This window comes from Schistocerca nitens, chromosome 1 (assembly GCF_023898315.1).
Source record: "Schistocerca nitens isolate TAMUIC-IGC-003100 chromosome 1, iqSchNite1.1, whole genome shotgun sequence".
Classification (NCBI taxonomy): domain Eukaryota; kingdom Metazoa; phylum Arthropoda; class Insecta; order Orthoptera; family Acrididae; genus Schistocerca; species Schistocerca nitens.
The window spans coordinates 480,899,221-480,921,623 of record NC_064614.1 but is presented as its reverse complement, the minus strand read 5'-3'; the positions used below and the strand labels follow the sequence as shown (position 1 = coordinate 480,921,623).

At 43.8% G+C, this 22,403-nt stretch overlaps 1 protein-coding gene across 1 annotated transcript in view; it reads right to left on the bottom strand.

Moving 5' to 3' along the window:
* The window catches only part of LOC126255348 (mucin-2-like), a 54,765-nt gene extending 34,546 nt beyond the window's left edge, over positions 1–20,219 (bottom strand). The window contains exon 1 of the mRNA XM_049955390.1: positions 19,984–20,219. Within this exon, the coding sequence (XP_049811347.1) occupies positions 19,984–20,219 (236 nt within the window). The remainder of the gene's footprint in view (positions 1–19,983) is intronic.
* Between the last annotated feature and the right edge of the window lie 2,184 nt (positions 20,220–22,403).

Genomic DNA, 22,403 nt, shown 5'->3' with positions numbered 1-22,403 from the left:
AGGCCAAACAGACCTCTCGGATTGCCACAGGAGAAGAAACGTCGAGCATTGCGGGGAGGTGGGTTGGGGGGGGGGGGGGGGAGCGGTTAATGAAAATCACTTGAAGTCAGTGGAAAGAATAACTCGTGAGTTCTAGAGTGCTACCAGCAGTCCAGCTAGCGCAATGAATGAGCGTAGGAAGTTAAAAAGAATGAGGTAAATCAGTCGAACAGCTCTTCATTAGCCACACGTGTTTGTGCTAAGCGACACTTGAGGTGGTGTGAAGAGCGACGACGCTGGACAATGGATGAGTAGAAGCGAGTGATTTGGAGCGATAAATCACGCTATGGCCTATGGCAATCCGATGGAAGAGTTGCGTTTGGCGACTGGCTGGTGAATGTTATCTGCCATCATGTGTAGTGCCAACAGTGAAGTGCAGAGGAGATGGTCTGAGGACGTGGGAGTGCGTTCCATGGTTAGGGTGTGATCCCCTTACTGCGCTTAAGAAAACGTTAAATGGGGAAGGATTTGAACACATTTTACAACATTGTGTCCTTCATAAATAGGGGAACAGTTTGTATCATAAGGCAGCATCTATGCAGAAATGGTTTGTGGACAACATTCTTCATATGGAATGTCCTTCCCGACCTGAACCCAATGGACTATTTCTGGGAGGAGTTAGGATGTCGATTTCGCTCCAAACCTCAACGTTCAACAACACTACCTTCTCTGATTTCGGCTCTTGAGGATGAATCGGCTGCCATTCCTCCATAGACATTCAGACACCTCAGTGCCCCCAGCAAATATCGCGCAGTCATAAAGGCCGTAGGGTGAACACACCACCTCTGACCCCTATGCAAGCAGTTATTTGGCTTGGCATTGATTGACAGAGTTGTCGGATGTCGTCCTGAGGGGTATCGTATCAAATATTGTTCAGCTGGCCCGTTAGTTCGTCAAAATCCCCGAGCTGATTGGAGGGCCCTCCCCACAATGCTCCAAACTTTCTCATTGTGAGGCGATCCGGCGATCTTGCTACCCAACGTAGGGTTTGAAAAACACGAAGACAAGTAGTTGCAAATCTCGCCGTGTGCCAGCGGTCGTTATATTGCTGAAAGATAAGCCCAGGATAGCTGGTCATGAAGGGAGAGAAAACGAGGCTTACAATATCGTCGACGTAGCACTGCGATGTAAGGCTGCCGCGGCTGAGAACCAAAGGGATCCTGCTATGGAATAAACTGGTACCCCAGACCATCCTGGTTGTCAGGCTGTATGGTGGGTGACAGGCAGTTTGTGTATCCTAGATCTGTCTGGGACATCTCCAGATACGTCTCCGCTGATCAGTTAGAAGCTGGACTGATCACTGAAGATAATTCTACTCCAGTCAATGAAAATACAGGTCGAAAACTTGTTTGGAGACGGCTCAGACACTGGTGGGATACCAAACCGACTGTCGCCTGCCATATGGTCCGACAGGCTGTAGTGATGGTCTGGGGTGCGATTTATTTCATAGCAGGGTCCCTTTGGTTCTCAGCCGCGGCACCCTTGCAGCACAACGGTACGTTGACGTTATTATACGCCCTGTTCTGTTTCCCTTCATGGGAAGCCATCCTGTGCTTATATTTCAGCAAGATAATGTCGGCCCACACACGGCGAAAGTTTCCACTGCTAGTCTTCGTGCCTGCCAAACCCTACCTTAGCCAGCAAGGTCACTGGATCTCTCCTCAATTGAAAATGGAGCATTATGGGCGTGGCCCTCCAATCAGCTCGGGATTTTGACGAACTAACGCCCCAGTTGGACAGTATTTGGCACGATATTCCTCAGGAGGACATCCCATAGCTCTGTCAATCAACGCCAGGCCGAATAACTGCTTGCATAAGGGTCAGAGGTGGACCAGCGCATTGTTGACTTACTCAATATGTGAAGATGTTTCTCTTGAGTAAATAATCCAATTTTTCTCAGATTGTAATCATTTGTTTGTCTGTACATGTACATTACATGTGGCGATTTTTGGCCCATTCGGGTATTCCTTCGTGTGCGTCCCTTCTTTTGTCTTAGAGTGTGTATATAAAGAGCCAATAATGAAGATAACTAAGTGGGACATGTGAACCATGTTTTATTAAAGTATGGCAGCGTTGCAAGACATGGTAAATGTGACGCTGGTTTTTTTCTTTAATAAGGAAACGAAATGAGACATTGCGTAACATCATTCCTACAGCTAGTCGCGGATAATCGTGTACTTAACGTGCACAGCTGCAGCGCACGCGATGAGCTTCATACAGCGAGAAGTGTGGCGAAAGAATCTGAAACTGAAATTTCAAGGAGGAGAGAAGATGAGCGATCCGCAGCCTCTCCGAGAACCAGGCGGGGGCCGAGAGGGAGGCGACTGAGAGGGAGAGCGATAAGGAATGCGAGAGGACACGAGAGGGAGGATAGCATCGCCGCTGGACGGGCTTCCGGGCCGCGCGGTCACGGCAGCAGCGGCAAAAACACACCCTGCCACCCACCTCTCTCTGGCGCGAACCTGTCGAGAAAGCGCTCGCAACTCGAGAGTAGCGCTCTCCCCCAAACTTGCTTCTCGTATCGCCTCCATCGTTATGACTTCCTCGTGGAACAATTATGGCCGCTGGAAGCTAACTGTCTGTTGTTATTACTTCGTCAAAGGACGCTGTCGTTATCAGCAGACGTTTTGTATTTTTAGACGTCAAATGTAAATTTTCACAGCAAGAAATGTCATATTTATTAAGTATTCTGTACGATAATACCACGATCGAGTCAATTTCTGAGAGACACTCACTATTTCGTTCCCATCTGGAAAGACATCTCCAATGGGGATTGTGGCTTCCATGAGGGTCTGATTTATACCCTGGCTCGCTCCTTGCTGCTAGTATCAGGTGAGAGAAAAAGACCTTTACCAATTTTGTTAATACTGTCTCGGTGAAAAAACTGAGAACCTGGAAAACAGCTCTGGAATTAAAAGGAATACAAGGAAGGAAAAAGAAATTATACACTCACGCTCATAAATTAAGGATAATGCTGATACATGGTGAAACAACGCTCTTCTGGACGGTTTTCGAGTTTAAATCACCTCGATGTATGACCATGCGCTGCTTCTGACCAGCTGTCGTCGCACGGTGGCACTGGCAGCAGTCCACATACGCAGTGGTGTGTTGGTGCATGTCAGAGTATGGTGCAGCGAGTAAGTGTGCAGACGTTTTGAGACGTGCTAATGATGACTGTGTGTTGAAAATGGCTCAAAGAACACATGTTGATGACGTTATGAGGGGTACAATACTAGTGCGATTGGAGGGTGGTCAAACACAGAAGGTCGTAGCATGGGCCCTCCATGTGACACAAAGTGTGATCTCAAGATTATGGCAACGATTCCATCAGACAGGAAACGTGTCAAGGCGCTACAGTACGAGACGTCCACAGTGTACAATACCACAAGAAGACCGATATCTCGCCATGAGTGCCCTCAGACGGCCACAAAGTACTGCAGGTAGCCTTGCTCGGGACCTTACCGCAGCCACTGGAACAGTTGTTTCCAGACATACAGTATACAGACGACTGAACAGACATGGTTTATTTACCTGGGGACCTGCAAGGTGCATTCCACTGACTCCTGGTCACAGGAGAGCCCATAAAGCCTGGTGTCAAGAACACAGTACATGGTCATTGGAACAGTGGTCCCAGGTTATGTTCACGGACGAGTCCAAGTATAGTCTGAACAGTGATTCTCGCCGGGTTTTCATCTGGCGTGAACCAGGAACCAGACACCAACCCCTTGTCCTTGAAAGGACCTGTATGGAGGTCGTGGTTTGATGGTGTGCGGTTGGATTATGATTGGTACACGTACACCCCTGCATGTCTTTGACAGAGGAACTGTAACAGGTCAGGTGTATCGGGACGTCATTTTGTTCCAGTATGTCCGCGTTTGCAGGGCTGCAGTGGGTCCCACCTTCCTCCACACGGCCCCACCGAGCTGCCATCGTGGAGGAGTACCTTGAAACAGATCAGGCGAATGGAGTGGCCTGCCTGTTCTCCAGACCTAAACCCCATCGATCCAGTCCGGGATGCTCTCGGTAGACGTATCGCTGCACGTCTTCAAACCCCTAGGACACTTCAGGAGCTCCGACAGGTACTGGTGCAAGAATGGGAGGCTATACCCCAGCAGCTGCTCGACCACCTGATCCAGAGAATACCAACCCGTTGTGCGGCCTGTGTACATGTGCATGGTGATCATATCCCATATTGATGACGGGGTACATGCGCAGGAAACAGTGGCGTTTTGTAGCGCATGTGTTTCGGGACGGTTTTCTCAAGTTATTACCAATACCGTGGACTTACAGATCTGTGTCGTGTGTGTTCCCTATGTGCCTATGCAATAAGCGCCAGTTGTGTGTAGTGCCACGTTGTGTTGCACCACATTCTGCAATTATTCTTAATTTATGAGCATGAGTGTAATTTGTGTGGCCGGTGTTGGAAAACTTTTAGAAATGTTAAGAGCTGCAATGCATGATACACACGGCAATGTCCGAAAGAACAGATACCATCAGTGATCAAGCAGCTCGTTAGAATGAAATTACAATGAAATGACAACCCTTAGCTGCTTTCAGGTGTTGACATATGTCAACGGGAACAGATGAAAATGTGTGCCCCGACCGGGACCCGAACCCGGGATCTCCTGCTTACATGGCAGACGCTCTATCCATCTGAGCCACCGAGGACACAGAGTACAGTGCGACTGCAGGGACTTATCTCTGGCACGCCTCCCGCGACACCCCATTCTCAACGTATTGTCCCGCACTACAGTGTGTGGTGCTCACTGTAAAATAAAGACATTGATAGGCGACTGATCTCGTAGACCATAACTACGTAGTTAGATTCTGTGCATTAATGTCCAACATGCTCTTTGTAATGAGACTGTGTTTGTAAAACAATTTGGTACATACACGTACAACATGCTCTTTGTAAAACAATTTGTCTTTTATCATTGACTAATTTTGTGTTTTTAATATAATTGGACTACGAGTGGAAAACATAAATACGAAAACCAAAATCTGTAACACGTCTTCACTGCGATTTAAAAATGTGTATTTGAATTCCTAAGGCGCCAAACTGCTAAGGTCATCGGTCTCTACACACACACACACACACACACACACACACACACACACACGCACACACACACAAATTCACGCCCAAGGGAGGGTTCGAACCTCCGGCGAGAGCGGCTGCACAATCCGTGACATGGCGCCTCAATCCGCGGGGCTACTCCGGGCGGCACTGCGATTTAAGATGAACCTAATATAAATACATGCACATCTGATTGTAGCGCCATTGTTTAATTTATAGTGAGACTGCTTTGATTTCGTATAGTCGCGTTATGTAACTATACAGTAAGTGAATTTTGAAGTTTAACTGTTTGAAATATTTTAGCCCCGTGATTTGAGATATTTGAACGTAGCAGCAATAGACCACGTACCAACCGCTGACCTGGCACTTTAAAGTTTGCATTACAAAACAGAGGCAATGTTGGGTATTACACATGTTATACTGTAGTAAAACATTTCAGGATGGTTAAGCACTAAGGTTTAGCAAGAAAAATTTTATATAATTATGTTACATTCTATGTATAATGTGTGTATGAATAAGACACTAACTATGGTCATTTTATAAACTTCACGTATATTTTTGTGTCTTCTCTACATACAGGCGACTGGTGGAAGGTCTGGAATTGACCGAAGTTGAAAGCCAAGAATAAAATAAGTAGTGCAGCTGTGTGTTGATTTCATTTAACAAGAGAGACAAAACAACAATGGTTCTAGACCCCTGTTGCTAGAACCGAAACTATGCGGGATCTCTCCTTGTTATTCTAGAGAAGGCAAGTATCCTCAAAGGGTAGATGTAGTCACATTTGATAGATCACCGTTAGCCACAGATTCTTCAGAAGTTAATGACCCAAATGTTTTGTGACTTTGGAACTATAATACCTCGCACTAGCAGATTAAATGTGGTGCGATTTCATCCCCTGCACCACAAAGTCTGCGCTTAGGGGCTCCTTCCTCCAGCACATCCTGTGCCCTTGCTTCCTGAACCTCCTATGGCTAATCATTAACTATCATTGGTTTAATCTGTCTCCTGTTGAAGCACAAGATTAAGGAACTTTCAGCCGTCTATTGTACACGGTCCAATCATACACTACTTGCCATTAAAATTGCTACACCACGAAGATGACGTGCTACAGACGCGAAATTTAACCGACAGGAAGAAGATACTGTGATATGCAAATCATTAGCTTTTCAGAGCATTCACGCAAGGTTGGCGCCTCTGGCGACACCTACAACGTGCTGACATGAGGAAAGTTTCCAACCGATTTCTCATACACAAACAGCAGTTGACCGATGTTGCCTGATGAAACGTTGCTGTGATGCCTCGTGTAAGGAGGAGAAATGCGTACCGTCTCGTTTCCGACTTTGATAAAGGTCGGATTGTAGCCTATCGCGATTGCGGTTTATCGTATCACGACATTGCTGCTCCCGTTGGTCGAGACCCAATGACTGTTAGCATAATATGGAATCGGTGGGTTCCGGAGGGTAATACGGAACACCGTGCTGGATCCCAACGGCCTCGTATCACTAGCAGTCGGGATGCCAGGTTTCTTATCCTCATGGCTGTAACGGATCGTGCAGCCACGTCTCTATCCCTGAGTCAACAGATGGGGACGTTTGCAAGACAACAACCATCTGCACGAACGGTTCGACGACGTTTTCAGCAGCATGGACTATCAGCTTGGAGACCATGGCTCCGGTTACCCCTGACGCTGCATCACAGACAGGAGCGCCTGCGATGGTGTACTCAACGACGAACCTGGGTGCACGAATGGCAAAACATCATTTTTTCGTATGAATCCAGGTTATGTTCACAGCATCATGATGGTCGCATCCGAATTTGGCGACATCGTGGTGAACGCACATTGAAAGCGTGTATTCGTCATCGCCATACTGGCGTATCACCCGACGTGATGGTATGGGGTGCCGTTGGTTACACGTCTCGGTCACCTCTTGTTAGTATTGACGGCACTTTGAACAGTGGACGTTACATTTCAGATGTATTACGACCCGTGGCTCTACCCTTTATTCTATCCCAGCGAAACCCTACATTTCAGCAGGATAATGCACGACCGCATGTTGCAGGTCCTGTACGGCCTTTCTGGATACAGAAAATGTTCGACTGCTGCCCTGGCCAGCACATTCCCCAGGTCTCTCACCAATTGAAAACGTCTGGTCAATGGTGGCCGAGCAACTGGCTCGTCACAATACGCCAGTCACTACTCTTGATGAACTGTGGTATCGTGTTGAAGCTGCATGGGCAGCTGTACCTGTACACGCCATCCAAGCTCTTGTTTAACTCAATGCCCAGGCGTATCAAGGCCGTTATTATGGCCAGAGGTGGTTGTTCTGGGTAGTGATTTCTCAGGATCTATGCACCCAAATTGCGTGAAAATGCAATCACATGTCAGTTCTAGTATAATATATTTGTCCAATGAATATCCGTTTATCATCTGCATTTCTTCTTGGTGTAGCAATTTTAATGGCCAGTAGTGTATAACTATGAACACCTGTCAAAAGCCTAAATGACCACATTTTGCAGCGCGGATGTGCAGTAAGAGAGTCAGTGATGTTTTAGAAGGTACCAACGGGGAACTGAAGCCATGAGTACCCCAGTGCTGTGGCCAGCTGCGCTAGGTTTCTCGGCGCAAACAGCCCGATCGAAATTGTCCCACAGATACTAGGTTGGGTTTAAATTGGGAGAGTTTGGTGGCGAGAGGAGTACGGTAAACACGTTCTGGTGCTCATTGAACCACGCACGTACACTGCTAGCTGTGTGACACGTTGGATTGTCCTGCTGGTAGATGTCATTGTACCGAGGAGAAAAAAGCAACATGTAGGGATGGACATGGGTCCTAAGGATAGATGCATACCTGTTTTGATCCATTGTCCCTTACATAATGACGAGATTACGCAGGGAATGCCACAGAAACATTCCCCAGACCATAACGCTCCATCCTTTGGCCTGGATCTTTCCGACGACTGTTTCAGCGCATTTGCCATGTGTCCACCGTGATTCATCTGAAAAGGCCACCTGTCGCGATTCAGTGGAGTCCAGTTGCGGTATTGGCGTGCAGAGTCCAGTCTTTGATGAATAGCAGTCAGCATGGGTGCGTGAACCAGGAGCCTGGTGCTGTGGCCCATACGCAGCAACGTTCGCGAGGCGGTCGTTGAGGAGACACTGTTGGTAGCCCCATGGTTCTTCTGAGCAGCCAGGTGCTCAATAGTTGTACGTCTGTTCGCCCATGCACATCTCCGCAGCCGCCGTTCACCCCTGTCATGTATGGGCCGTTGTGCACCACAGCTGCCTCAGCGCCAGTTTTGGATAGCGCCATTTTACCATGCATGGTGTACTTTAACCACTGTGGCACGCGAAAAACTTAAAAACTTAGCCTTTTCCGATATGCTTTCGCCTTTAGTGCAGAAACTAATGAGTATGCCCTTCTGGACGTCAGATAAATCGCTCTGTTTCCGCATTACGACAACGTCTGCTCTGTTTTCCGCATCTTCCAGACACGCTTTAATACCCCACTGCTAGTGCTGCCACCGACTGTCCGCGAGTGGAATTTGTACCTGGGCATCGGAGAACATAATGAGACTGTATAATGCAGTTATTAACAAGAAGTTTCTTGAGAGCCTTTGCTGACGACCTTGCCTTGTTAGCTCGAATCCGAGAAGATTCTGTCACAGACGCTTAGGTATATAATGTTAGAAATAGAAATTTATTCAAAGTTAGGGTGAAGCAAGTGCTGTCGTATGGTATTGTTAGCTGGCATACCCCCCCCCCCCCCCCCCAACGCGATCGTTTATTTATCCGCCTAACCGCAAAGGCTCTCTTTCTCCCCCCCCCCCCCCCGCCCCCCCCTCCGTCTTGAGTTTACAAAGCATCCTCCCTTCCCGAAAAGTGATAGTTGAATCTTGTGTTTTGCATCTTTCCAGATTAAGTAACTCGACGAGAGCGTGAAGAGATTAGTCCCTTGTTGGTGTTGGTGACGATGGGAGACAGAAGTAGAGACTGATACCCGATGGTGACTCAAGGCGGACCGCCGAGTTCGAGCTCAGCGTGCCTATTAGACGAACGGATCACTATCAAGAGTGTGGTAGAGTGCGACAGTCTCACTCTATGAGACACTGCCGAGAGGTTTGGAGTTTAGCAGAGGGCACTTACGCAGAGCCTCCTAATCTAGCGTTGGACGCCACTACCACCTTCCCCCTCTCCTTACCGGCCAACTGGCGCTGAAAATTTCTTCCACGTCCAGGATTCGGGCCGGCTTACTCTTGGTCGAGAGCAGTAGGCCTTGTTCCGGCGCTGGTTTTCGTTATCTCTCTTCTCTCGTCTACACACAACAGAAAGATGACACAAAACTGTACCCACATCCATTACAGTCACCTATACTCGTCAGACACGCTTACTACGCAGGTCTCACAAACCACGAGGAAAGCGGCCATTGAGAGCAGAGGGTTACTTACTTAGTCAGATATTCCATAGGTCATTTGAACTATTCTTTTATCGAAATGATGTGGAATGAATCAGTTTACAGGTTATATATGTATGATTAGTATTAACATTGAGGAACACATTATTATTTTTCCTCATATTCATGCAACTACACTTAACAAATATTTATTATTATTATTATTTACTGGCTACCAGTTTTTAAGTAGAAATTCTTCAGTGGAATAGAAAGAATTGTCCAGAAGAGACGATTTTAAATTAGATTTAAAACTTGGTTTACTGCCAGTCAGACATTTTGTATTATTGGGCAAATTAGCAAATATTTTTGTTGTTGCATATTGAACTCTTTGCTGAGCCACTGACAGCTTTAACAATGAGTAATAAAGGTCCTTTTTCCCTCTAGTGATGTAGGTATGTTCTCAAATTTTGATGGGCTATTTATGACGAATTTCATTAGGAAATATATGTATTGTGACGGCGTAATTAAAATGCCTAGCTCCTTGACGAGGTACGTACATGACGTCCGTGTGTGAACACCACATATTATTCTTACTGCTCGCTTTTGTGCAATCAGTCTTTAGCTACCCCAGAAAATTATTCCGTACGACATTATTGAATGGAAATATGCAAAATATGTCAGGAGGTTGATACGTTTGCTTTTACGATTAGCAATTATACGAAGAAAAAAAATGGCTGAACTTAATTATTTGAGAAAATCAGTTATACGCTTCTTCCAATTTCACTTTTTCTCAATATGTACGCCCAAAAATTCGGAACATTCTACCCTTTTTAGTGATCACTATTTATGTGCTACATCGATGGTTGGTATATCTCAATTTGTTGTACAGAGCTGAATGTAGTGTGTTTTTTCTTTTCAAAATTTAGTGGCAGGCCATTTTCAGGGAGCCACTTAACAATTATTTGGAAAATATCGTGTACCAACTCTTCTGTTGCTTTGTTATAACACTAGTATCGTCTGCTAAAAGTACAATTTTGCTCGTAGAATGTTAAGTGGAAGGTCATTCACTTATATAAGGAATAAGAGTGGACCCAAAATTGAATCCTTTGGGGTTTACTTTGGGATTTTTTTCCCAGTGAATAATTTTTTTGGCCTTTCTTACATTGTCTGAATTATTTAGCTCAATCTTTTGCATTCCGTTTGATAAGTGTTGTTCAAACCAGCTTTGCGTAAAGCCATAATCGATGTTTTCTAAAAGAGGATCATGATCTACACAATCAAAAGCCTTGGAGAGATCACAAAAAAACCAGCTGAGGATATATTATTATTTAAGTCCATCTGATGAGTGGATGTATAATAGCATTCTCAGTCGAGCAACTCTTCTGGAATCCAAATTGTGAAATACTTCGTAAATTCTTTACACTTAAGTGTGCAACCAATCTTGAGTACATTATTTCTTCGAATATTTTGGAAAAAGATGTCAGCAAGGAAACTAGATAATAGTTGTTTCAGTTTGTCTTGCCACCTTTCTTATGAAGTGGTTTCACGCCAGCATATTTTAATCCGTTTGGAAAAATTATCTGTGCTAGTGATGCGTTGTATATATCACTAAGAACATATCTTATTAAGTTGGACAACTTTTCAGAATTCTGTTCGAAGTTCCATCAACCCCACATGAGCTTTTATTTTTTAGAATTTTTATGCTTCAGTGAAGGATGCTGGTGTTATTTCTAGTTGCTTAAAGTTTTGTGGGATGACAAAGATCTCGTTTCCAACCAAATTTGAACCGACATTAACGGCAGTCTTCCCTTTGGAGGCTGAACACTGTAACACTGAGCTAGCGAACAACAAGGGAGAATACCTTCTCCGATTAGATTAGATTAGATTACATTAGATTAGCACTTGTTCCATAAACCATGAATACGACAATTCGTAATGATGTGGAACGTGTCAGGTTAATAAAAGGTGTGTATACAAGATATTACATTACACAAAATAGTACATGACACTTAATTTTTTTGTGAGAGTTGGGGAAATTACCCACTTACTATATCCAAAAATTCATCCAATGAGTAGAAGGAGTTGCCATTAAGAAATTCTTTTAATTTCGTTTTAAATGCTATATGGCTATCTGTCAGACTTTTGATGCTATTAGGCAAGTGACCAAAGGCTTTTGTGGCAGCATAATTTACCCGCTTCTGAGCCAAAATTTAACCTTGAGTAGTGAAGATCATCCTTTCTCTTAGTGTTGTAGCCATGTACACCTCTATTACTTTTGAATTCGCTGGGACTGTTAATAACAAATTTCATAAGTGAATATATATATTGTGAGGCTACAGTAAAGATCTCTATCTCTTTAAATAAGTGTCTGCAGGATGATCTTGGATGAGCTTCAGCAATTATTCTGATTACACGCTTTTGTGCAAGGAACACTCTTTTACTCAATGATGAGTTACCCCAGAATGTGATGCCATACGAAAGCACAGAATGAAAATAGGCGTGGTGAGCTAATTTACTCAGATGTATATCGCCAAACTTTGCAATGACCCTAATAGCATAAGTAGCTGAAGTCAAACGTTTCAGCAGATCCTCAGCGTGTTTTTTCCAGTTCAACCTCTCATCAATGCATACACCTAGACATTTTGAATATTCTACCTTAGCTACCGATTTCAGATCGAAGTCTATATTTATTAATGGTGTCATTCCATTTACTGTGTGGAACTGTGTGTACTGTGTTTTGTTAAAATTTAATGAGGGCCCATTTGCAGAGAACCACTTAATGATTTCCTGAAAAACATCGTTTACAATTTCACCAGTTAATTCCTGTCTGTTGGGTATGATAGCTATACTTGTATCATGGGCAAAAAGTACCAGCTTTGCATCTTCGTTAGCTGAAACTAGACGTCGAATTCTGCCAGCCACCATAGCTATACGACTCTTATTTCCTTTCTTAAGTAGTTAAAAAATTGATGAGATTTCCTTCAATGATTATACATTATACAAAACAAAATGTGTTTTGGCTTCTTCGGTACTTGTTTTCCTTCCAGTAACACAACAAAAATCAACAGTTTCTCTTTAGAATTCATTTCGCAGCTGGCTCGCGCAATTACGTTGCTCTTGCGAGAGAGATTCAGGCGCACTCTCAGCGACTTAATCGCGCAAGTCAGTAGCGTTGTGGCAGTGCATTCCAGCGGGTCAGCCACACGGCTGAACCTCGGCGACTAAACCGGCAGTGTGAAAGTAGCCTAACGTCCGAGAGGGAACGCACTCTCACTGTTTGAACATAACGCCGTGCTGTCGCTGCGTCTAGCGCTTGTGACGTCGAAACGGAAGCTCTTCTTGGACAAGTGGCGCGCGGGAGCTCGTCTTCAACCTTATCGAGTTAATGATATCTGCAATTGCATGAAGTGGATTTTGGGAAGCCGAGAGAACACTAAGAAAGGCCAGATGGGAGTCTCAACCCTGCTACTCTCGAATACGAGTGTGTACGCTGTATACCCGCATAGGGTGTTTAACGCACGGCCAGGCGCGGGTTCAGTGTCACGTTCTGGGAGGAGGAGGAGGGGAGAGGAGGTCATAGTTTGTTACTGATTCCCTTCCCCCATCCTTCCATCCTTCTCGTGCTATATAACTAGCTGTCACACTCACTTTTAACGTCCCACGGATACCTTGATTTTAATGTTATTAGCATATAAATATATGAGAGCTGATCAACGAGAACCGAGACTCATTTTTTTCACACATGTTTATTACTCCATTGTCCGCGGCTCGTGGTCTTGCGGTAGTGTTCTGGCTTCCCGCGCACGGGTTCCCGGGTTCGATTCCCGGCGGGGTCAGGGATTTTCCCTTCCTTGAGATGACTGGGTGTTGTGTCTTTCATGGTCATTTCATCCTCATTCACTCGCAAGTCGCCGTAGCGGCGTTAAAGAACTTGTGGAGCAGCGGCCGAACCGCGCCGCGAGGGGTCTCCCGGCAACCAATGCCATACGCTCGTTATTATTACTCCATTTCAATGTTTACACGATCTTTTTAAAAATACTCCCCTCTTACTTGAACGCACTTTTTATAGCGTGTCTGCAGTCCTTGAAAACATAATGCCGGCCATGCTTTACGAGGTCCCTGAGAATAGGCTCACTTTTCTTGAGCACTGCATTAGAGTTCTCATATCGAATGCCCTGCAGGTTTGCCTTCAGTGATGGGAATAACAAAGCCACAGGGGGCAAGATCGGGGCTATAAGCGGATGCAGTACACAGTTAATGTTCAACTGAGCCAGAAATTGCATGACAGGTTTTGCTTCGTGAGGTAGTGCATTGTCATGATGTAGTCGCCACCGAGTCCGAGAAAATTCAGGTCGTTCCCTCGCAATGCACTTGCTTGATTTAGTCAATACTGGCGTGCAGTATGCTGCTGTAACAGTAGTGTTAGGGGGAACTGCATGCTGGTCAATAATTTCACGACAATTAAAAAATGTGATCAATATCATTTTCGACTTTTTTATGTCGGAGAACCTCGCGATTTCCACACTGTGCTGGCTCGTTTTCCTTCAGAATCATGTGGCCATGACTCATCGATTCCACATAGCATCTTCTCCAGAGAGACGCAGCGCCACACGGCGTGTCTGTATCTGCACAGCCTTTTGTTCGGAAGTCAACAGACGAGGCACCCAACGGGTACAAACACGGGTCATAAGGAGGTGCTCATGCAGAATTGTAATGACATTGCCATATGAAATTCTCAACACTTCACTCAGGTTGCGTAATGTTATCCGCCATTCTTCACGGACAATGTCAGTAGTTGTGTTAATGTTGCCTTCAGTCACAGCAGAAGCCGAAACGCCATGCCCAGCTTGCTTGAGACAGACAAGTCAACTTTCTTTGAAGTTCTCGAATCACATACACACTGCTGCATGGCGCAGTGCTTCTTCACCGTACACTTGCAGCAGCTTTTCAGAAGTTCCAGCTTTTCGTAAATTTGCTCGTTCCAGTCCCTCCCGCCCCAAGACGGCCTCAGATCTACTCGGCCTGCTATCAAACGAGTGCTGGCGTTCTTGGGGGCAAAGGACGGCCGGGGAGAAGGCCTCTCCCTCCTAGTACCGCGGCGGATAGGGCTACACTCTACGTGCAGTCACGCCGATAGCCGGATCACGAGCTTGCATCACAGACTTTACCTTTCTGTCGATTTACCGTTCTATATGTGGATTACAAAAAAGTGTCGGATTTGGTGCTGGCGGGAGTGACGACCAGACTTTACGTTGCTGGAATGCGTTAACATAGTTTCCAAAAAATTGCAATTCGGAGATTTTGCATAATATGAAAAGCATTCACCCGAAAAAGTGAAAGTTTACACATGCCATCCAATTGATTTAAGAGGGGGCGTTCATGAAATTAATGGAAAATCTTCAGTTTTTTCTTTGTTTATTAGTAGGACTCACGGACAATAACTTCCCAAAGTTTCAATGATGAAATCCCATCCGAAGTGCATGAGAAATAATTAATGTGTTACACGACCTTCCTGCCACACCCACATTTTGAAGCAACATTTCAGTACGAGATCGATGAAGAACGATTCCGAGGATTACTTCCAAGCAAACTTGCACGGGATACCTCTAGAAGGCTGTGATATATACTTTTTGGTTTCACAGATCATCTGTGATTCTGCTCCGTATCTTAGATACAATAATGAACCAACTAGTTGTTACGAAGAATCAGTTCTTGTGTTGCCAGTTTTCATCTGCTACAGTGTTAGAATTGTAACTTGTAATCCAGTTTTTATATTTAATGATAGGAACGTAGGAAGGACGAAGATACTAGAGAAAATGAGCTCTAAGATTGGAAATTTCACTCAAGATATCTTGAGGAAAATTGATTTACAGCGTCTCTCTGCAGCTGACAAAAAAGTCACTCGAAGACCTGGTAAGAGAAAGAAGGCAGGAAACAAGAAACCGGAAGAGAAGCCTTCAAGAAAACTGTGGGCATAAATTTGGGGCTTCTGAGGAGGTGATATAAGAAGAAACGTGAAGTTGAACTTTAAATTGCATTTTCTGAAATTTATGTTTTTAAAAGTTTTTATACCTTTTTCTCAAGATCTATGAAGGCTAGAATTATGAAATATCGTACACTTATTTCCGTAAATCCAATAAATATTGTCTCAAGATACATTTTGAAATTCTGAGTATAAGCTATGTGGCAAAGTGCTTGGAATTTTGCATGGATTTTACGCCATACTTACAGCATTATAATTAAATAATTATTAAAATTCTCCTATTCGATATATTCAAAAAACCTCAAGACAGATGATTATTATATGCAAAGACATTAATCAGAAAGAAATTTGCAGAAATTTCTTGAATAGTTTCCGAGAAAAAGGTAAATATATCATTTTTTGAAAATAAAGATTTTAAATTCCATAAAAAATTTAAATGAATATAACCAAAGGAATGTAACAGTAAATGTGTTAATTTTATGTGAAGCATGGTACAAAATTACATTTCCTTGTCTTCAAAATTAAGGATTTGGTGCATGTTTTAAACAGCGTGACTTTTTCATAAACGTCCCCTCTTAAGAGCTAAATAAGCAAGAACGTCTCACAGCTGTGACACTCCCATAATTTACTCAGTACAAAATCGAAGCGTGCACTCGCCGTTACCAGTACTTCCCTTCGAACTGTGATAGTGAACACCGGTTTGGAGACTATGGCTAAGCGAGCTCATAAAAGAGAGAAATGCTCTTTCTTTCAGTCGTTTCTTATTATGTTTGGGAAAGTCAGATTTCGTTACTAGTTTCGTAGTGGAGGGGCTGTTTCCCTATCTGCCTTACGTTACTCAGTTTTCTGTCGATTTACCGTTCTATATGTGGATTCCAAAAAAGTGTCGGATTTGGTGCTGGCGGGAGTGACGACCAGACTTTACGTTGCTGGAATGTTCTGTGCAGGCGGTCAGGGCCCCAGCCCGTCCACACGAGGGGGCTCTCAGCCAAGTAACTGTAACGTGGCTACTGGTTCTCACAACCATGCCGTTTTCGAGGCGCTTAGGTTTCGTACTACTTTACTGCCCGAAAGGTGCGTGAGAAGCGTAGAAATTGATGCATATAGAAGTAGAAACTGAAACGCGGTATCTGGTGTTACGTGGGAACAAGTACCAAGGAGAAAGGATACGATAGGCAAATAAGGTTCCTGTCCATGGCCGTTACTTCTGAAAATCCTCACGAGTTACATGCATGGTTTGTAGACCATGAGTGTTGTGTGTGACCGGTGCAATACATGAATTAGTGGATCGATCTTTTTCCGATAAATCATAACGCTACAAGACAGGCGCTGTGCATCTCGGAGAGGTTTACTTCTGAAATTCCGCTAGAGTTCGTTCCAGGAGGAGGCGGGCACACATACATCTCACGAAATGACCACAGCGAGTAAAGTCCGAGAGGTCAGAGCTAATACTGAGGTTTATCGACAGTGAACGTTCTCCCATGCGCCAATCGCTAACGGATGAGTCAGGGGAGGAAGGGGTGGGGGCGGGGAGGGCGGAAATCAGTGAGGCCGGAAGTACTCTCCGCCACTCACTTTAAGATCGCTTACGGATTATAGATGCAGACGTATATGTAGAACTTCTGATGTACTGCAGCCTTTTCAAGAGAACTGACAACTGTTCGTTCATACAGGAAAATGGAAGAACACACACCGGTAATGAATCTATGGCGCTATTACGAGGTGATTTTGATGAAATATTAGCTAAGCCAGCTCCACATGGGAAGCATGTCTCATCGTTGAGCACGCCAAACGTACTTTACAGTGTGTTTGGTGTGCACTTAGAAACCAGCTAGTGTATCACACGAAAAGCGCTCCTCATCATGATATACGACTGCAGCACTCTCCAGCGGCAGTCGTCGGCTATCACACAGTTTATTCACGGAAATTGAAACGTGTAAAATTGCTACTTCAGCTCTGTTAAAACGCACATTTCATACCTTGTCCATGTGCTATTTATATTGTTCTGTCTGTATACATAAAAACTGCAGTATCCGTGAAGATGTTATAAGGCAAAAAGGAAAATTTCACGTCCAGTCAGTGAAGACAATAGCTTATGAAAGCTATATTACAGATAGTGCGATACAAATTTATAGTAGTCTACTACATAAGATAAAAGTTACTTTATCTTTATCACGTTTTTGTAAAACCCTAAGGCCATCCTGAACAGACCATTCCTTCTATTCAGTATCAATATGAGAAATACATGATTTTAAACAACTGTAAGTAGGCTGTTTAGGTTCTTATATTGGTAACGCCACCGCCACCTAGCGCTCTGTATGAAAATCACTGGCTGTGCTGTGTGCAGTCTGTGGCTGGGTGGCATTGTTCGAATTTGCTATTGTAGCGTTGGGCAGCGGATGTTAACAGCGCGTAGCATTGCGCAGTTGGAGGTGAGCCGCCAGCAGTGGAGGATGTGGGGAGTGAGATGGCGGAGTTTTGACAGCGGATGATCTGGATAGAGACGGTAAATTTGTAATATTGGATATCATGGACTGATATAGATATTATGACTTTTGAACACTATTAATGTAAATACATTGTTTGTTCTCTATCAAAGTCTTTCATTTGCTAACTATGCCTATCAGTAGTTAGTGCCTTCAGTAGTTAGAATTTTGTATTTAGCTGGCAGTAGTGGCGCTCGCTGTATTGCAGTAGTTTGAGTAACGAAGATTTTTGTGAGGTAAGTGATTTGTGAAAGGTATAGGTTATTGTTAGTCAGGGCCATTCTTTTGTGTTATTGTTAGTCAGGGCCATTCTTTTGTAGGGATTATTAAAAGTCAGATTGCGTTGCGCTAAAAATATTGTGTGTCAGTTTAGTATTGATCAGAATAGGGAAAGAGCAAAATGTCTGAGTACGTTCAGTTCTGCTCAGCTGTTTGAAAATCAAATAATGTAAGAGGTTTATCAGCACAGTAATTTATTAATTTTTCTAAGGGGACGTTTCATATGAAAAAATTCTAACTACTGAAGGCACTAACTACTGATAGGCATAGTTAGCAAATGAAAGATTTTGATAGAGAACAAACAATATATTTACCTTAATAGTGTTCAAAAGTCATAATATCTATATCAGTCCATGATATCCAACTGCCCAACACTACAATAGCAAATTCGAACAATGCCACCCAGCCACAGACTGCACACAGCACAGCCAGTGATTTTCATACAGAGCGCTAGGTGGCGGTGGCTTTACCAATATAAGAACCTAAACAGGCTACTTACACAGCAAAGTGTAAAATATGTTACTGAAAGCTCTCCTGTAGATAAACATAAAAAATTATTTATTTACTGCAATGTTACTGTTACATTTTCTGTACTTAATGTGTGTGTGTGTGTGTGTGTGTGTGTGTGTGTGTGTGTGCGTGTGTGTAGGCGTGCGTACTTGCGTGATAGGCCTACTAAAAAATAATACTTAGGAATTATGTATCCCAAAATCTAGGTTTTGGATCAGTAAATAAATAATGAATTGCGATGGAATCAGGCAGAGGCGTAGAAAGCAGTCTTACAACTTGTTGGTCCATGTTGCCTAGCATGCTCACGAAATCGAACAAATTCACTACTGACAGGGAGTGCTCTTACATTTGCATAAAATCGTTAAGACCGAACACTATGTAACATAGTTGTGTTCGTTATTACGAAGTCCTGGAACATATTACAAAACATGAAACTGAATAGAAAAGTATCTGGATATAACACGACACAAAGCAACTATCTGAGACACTGTAACTCCACGCCTCTATAAACTACACTACGCCTATCTTGTGTAACAAAGAATCATGTCTTTCATGGTATGATTTTCTGAAGCCTCAAGTCACCAACCTGTTATTAACTTACATTTAATTATAACAAACTGTACCAAGAACGACGCACTTTGATAAATCTTCAATGGAACAACTTGCTCCCATAACACCCAGATTATGATATGAAAACAAGCAAACAAAAAAATTCTTAACCACTAACATGAAGTTTCCTTTATTTTGCTACAACTATTCGTACCAATAACAACGCGTTTTCGAGAGTTACTTAGTATTGTGATGCTTTGAAACAGCAAGTATTCATAACACCTAAGTTCTAACGTAAAATCCACCAAAAATGGGCTTCAATAGAAAACGACGAAATCCAGTTTGGCGTCTTCCAGTTTCTGGTCGTGTAGTAGATCACGAACTGGGATCTCATTGGCCACGTTTCCCTCCACGAAGCAAAAATATGACTCGTTTTATTCTGTGTTTCGTGCAATAGAATGTTATGGAGCTTGGAAAAAACCACGCTGTGACGTCACAAAACTCGACCAGCTCCTCGTCCACGAACACTTTCTCGTTGCGTGTGAGGGCGGCTTTGTGTATTTCTTCTTTACAAAGGGACTCCTAACCGCGTCGACTAAACCCGATGCGTCGGACGCAGCGCTCGCGTCACATGCAAAACACTCAGAACTTGTGTGTGCCGCGGACTGACCTGGAGCCGAGCACCTTGCGCGACTCCTCGCCGTCGACCTCAGGGTCCGCGTGGGGTCCTTGGAGTGGGCCGGCGCGCAGTGGGGCCACCAGTGCAGCGAGCACCAGCAGCAGCAGCGGCCGCGGCAGCCGCCTCGGGCGCTCCATGTCGCCCACCTGCAACAACACGAGCACACCAGCTCTCACTACGTGGCAGTCTAGCACACACAGAGCTTCCTTATCATCTAGGAAGGGCATAGCCAGCAAAGGCTAACGATTGTACACGCTAATGGTGAATGAAAATCTTCCGCACTGGCTGTTAAAACAGTTGTAATAAAAACTCACTTCAAGTTTCGAGTCAATAGAGATGCATCTTCAGGTGATCTGTACAAGAAATTTAAACATTACAGAATTACAATGGCTTGAAAATATACGAGGATTGTCCAGAAAGTAAGTTCCGATCGGTCGCGAAATGGAAACCACAGTGAAAACCAGAAACGTTTTATTTGCAACAGTTAGGTACACCTTCCACCTTCCACCTACATAGTCGCTCCCGAGGAGAGATGAGACTAAGGGGTAGCCAATAACAGACAGTATTGTGGGTGATCAAACACTTCACATCGGAAACGCTGCAGGAGCGTCTTCATTGCCCCTGCAGTGTACGGCCGAGAATTGGCATGAAGAAGGAAGTGCTCGACAGTTGTGTTATGTGGGATGCGTGACACAGGCGAAATCTCTAACCAGGCCGTCTTGCTTGGCGGGAGACGCTATTCCCTACGCATCATTACGTGCTCACTGTTCACTCAAAACTGAAAAGAGCGACGCGACACGATCGACAGGCATACTAGAGACACTGCCCAACACATCTGTGCAAAGCTTTACCGGATTTTCGCAGTGGTTTCCATTTCGCGACCGATCGGAACTTACTTTCTGGACAACCCTCGTATTTGTGCCACCATAAACCTCTATATATTAGTGATGACTATGCACTCAAAGGTTTTTTAAACAGTCAAGGCCCAAAAAAGTGGTTTTTTAGAGCCTAGTACCATCGTTCATCGTTAAGATAAAAGCAGATAGCATGCTAAAAGCTGTATGTAGTACATGATTAAAGTGATTGGGACCGCAGTTTTAGGAAGCTTGATAAGTCTATTTAAATTACTGACTACCGTATAATTGTGCAAACTAACTAAAACACCATATTAACATGTCTTAACTTTGACAGACAGATATAACAGGGCTTGAACGTCTTTCCATGTCGTAGAAACCATAGAAGCGTGTACGGTGCCAGCGTAAACTGTACTGAACGTACAGCGTAAAATGTACTATACTGACGAAATTATATGCCCCGTCTTGTTGTCTTTCACGACAAACCATAATGGCCTTACGTTTCAGCAAGATAATGCCCGCCCACACACGGCGAGAGTTTTTACTGCTTGTTTTCATGCTTGTCAAACCCTATCTTGGCCAGCAAGGTCACTGTGTCTCTCCCTAATTGAGAACATTTCCGTTGGGTCATTATGGTCAGGGTCCTCCAACCAGGTCGGTATTTTGACGATGCAACGCGCCAGTTGGACAAAATGTGGTAAGACATTCCTCAGGAGGAGGTACAACAACTATGTCAATCAGTGCCAAGCCGAATAACTGCTTGCATAAGGGCAAGAGGTGGAGGAACGCGTTACTGATTTTCTCAATTTTTGAAACTCTTTCTCGTGAATAAATCATCCATTTTTTCTAAAACTGTAATCGTTTATTTGCCTCTGTACGTACATCATATCAACCGATTTCCGTTCTATTCGGATAATTTCTTCGTGATGAGTCGTTTTTTTTCTTTGTCTTAGTGTGTACTTTATACCTCGTGCATTTTAGTGCATCACTCATTTCCGTTTCTGCATGTTCCCAGTAGGTGGTAGCATCGGCTGGAAGAGAGCTGTCTATCGCAGCTGCAGCATGTCTTCGAGAAATACAGTTTTTTTTAAATTTTGGGCTGGAATGTGTTTAGAAAATGCTGTAATATGTTAATATACTCTATGCTATCGAATAAGTGATTGTTCGTTTTATCACAACCATGCTGCGATGCATTTTTTTTTTTCGGTATAGCGCTGGGAGTACATTCGCCAGAGGCGAATATTTTCACATTCCAATGAAACGGCATTTTACAATTTCTAGATGTTTAATATTGAGATTCCTGAGTATTACACATATTTCAATTATTTTATAACACAAGCGGCATTCATTTCGAATATATTTTAAGAGTTTGATGAATACCAGCAGTTTTTTTATATTGAGTTTTTAATTTTATTTTGCCCGACGACAGTGCATTGACCAATAATATAAGCTATTTATTTATAAAATCTAAGCTCAGGACTGAAGGAGTTAAAGGTGACAGATAATGGATGCAGTAATATTTCTGTTTCTCCATCAATATGTACACAGTAAATGCAC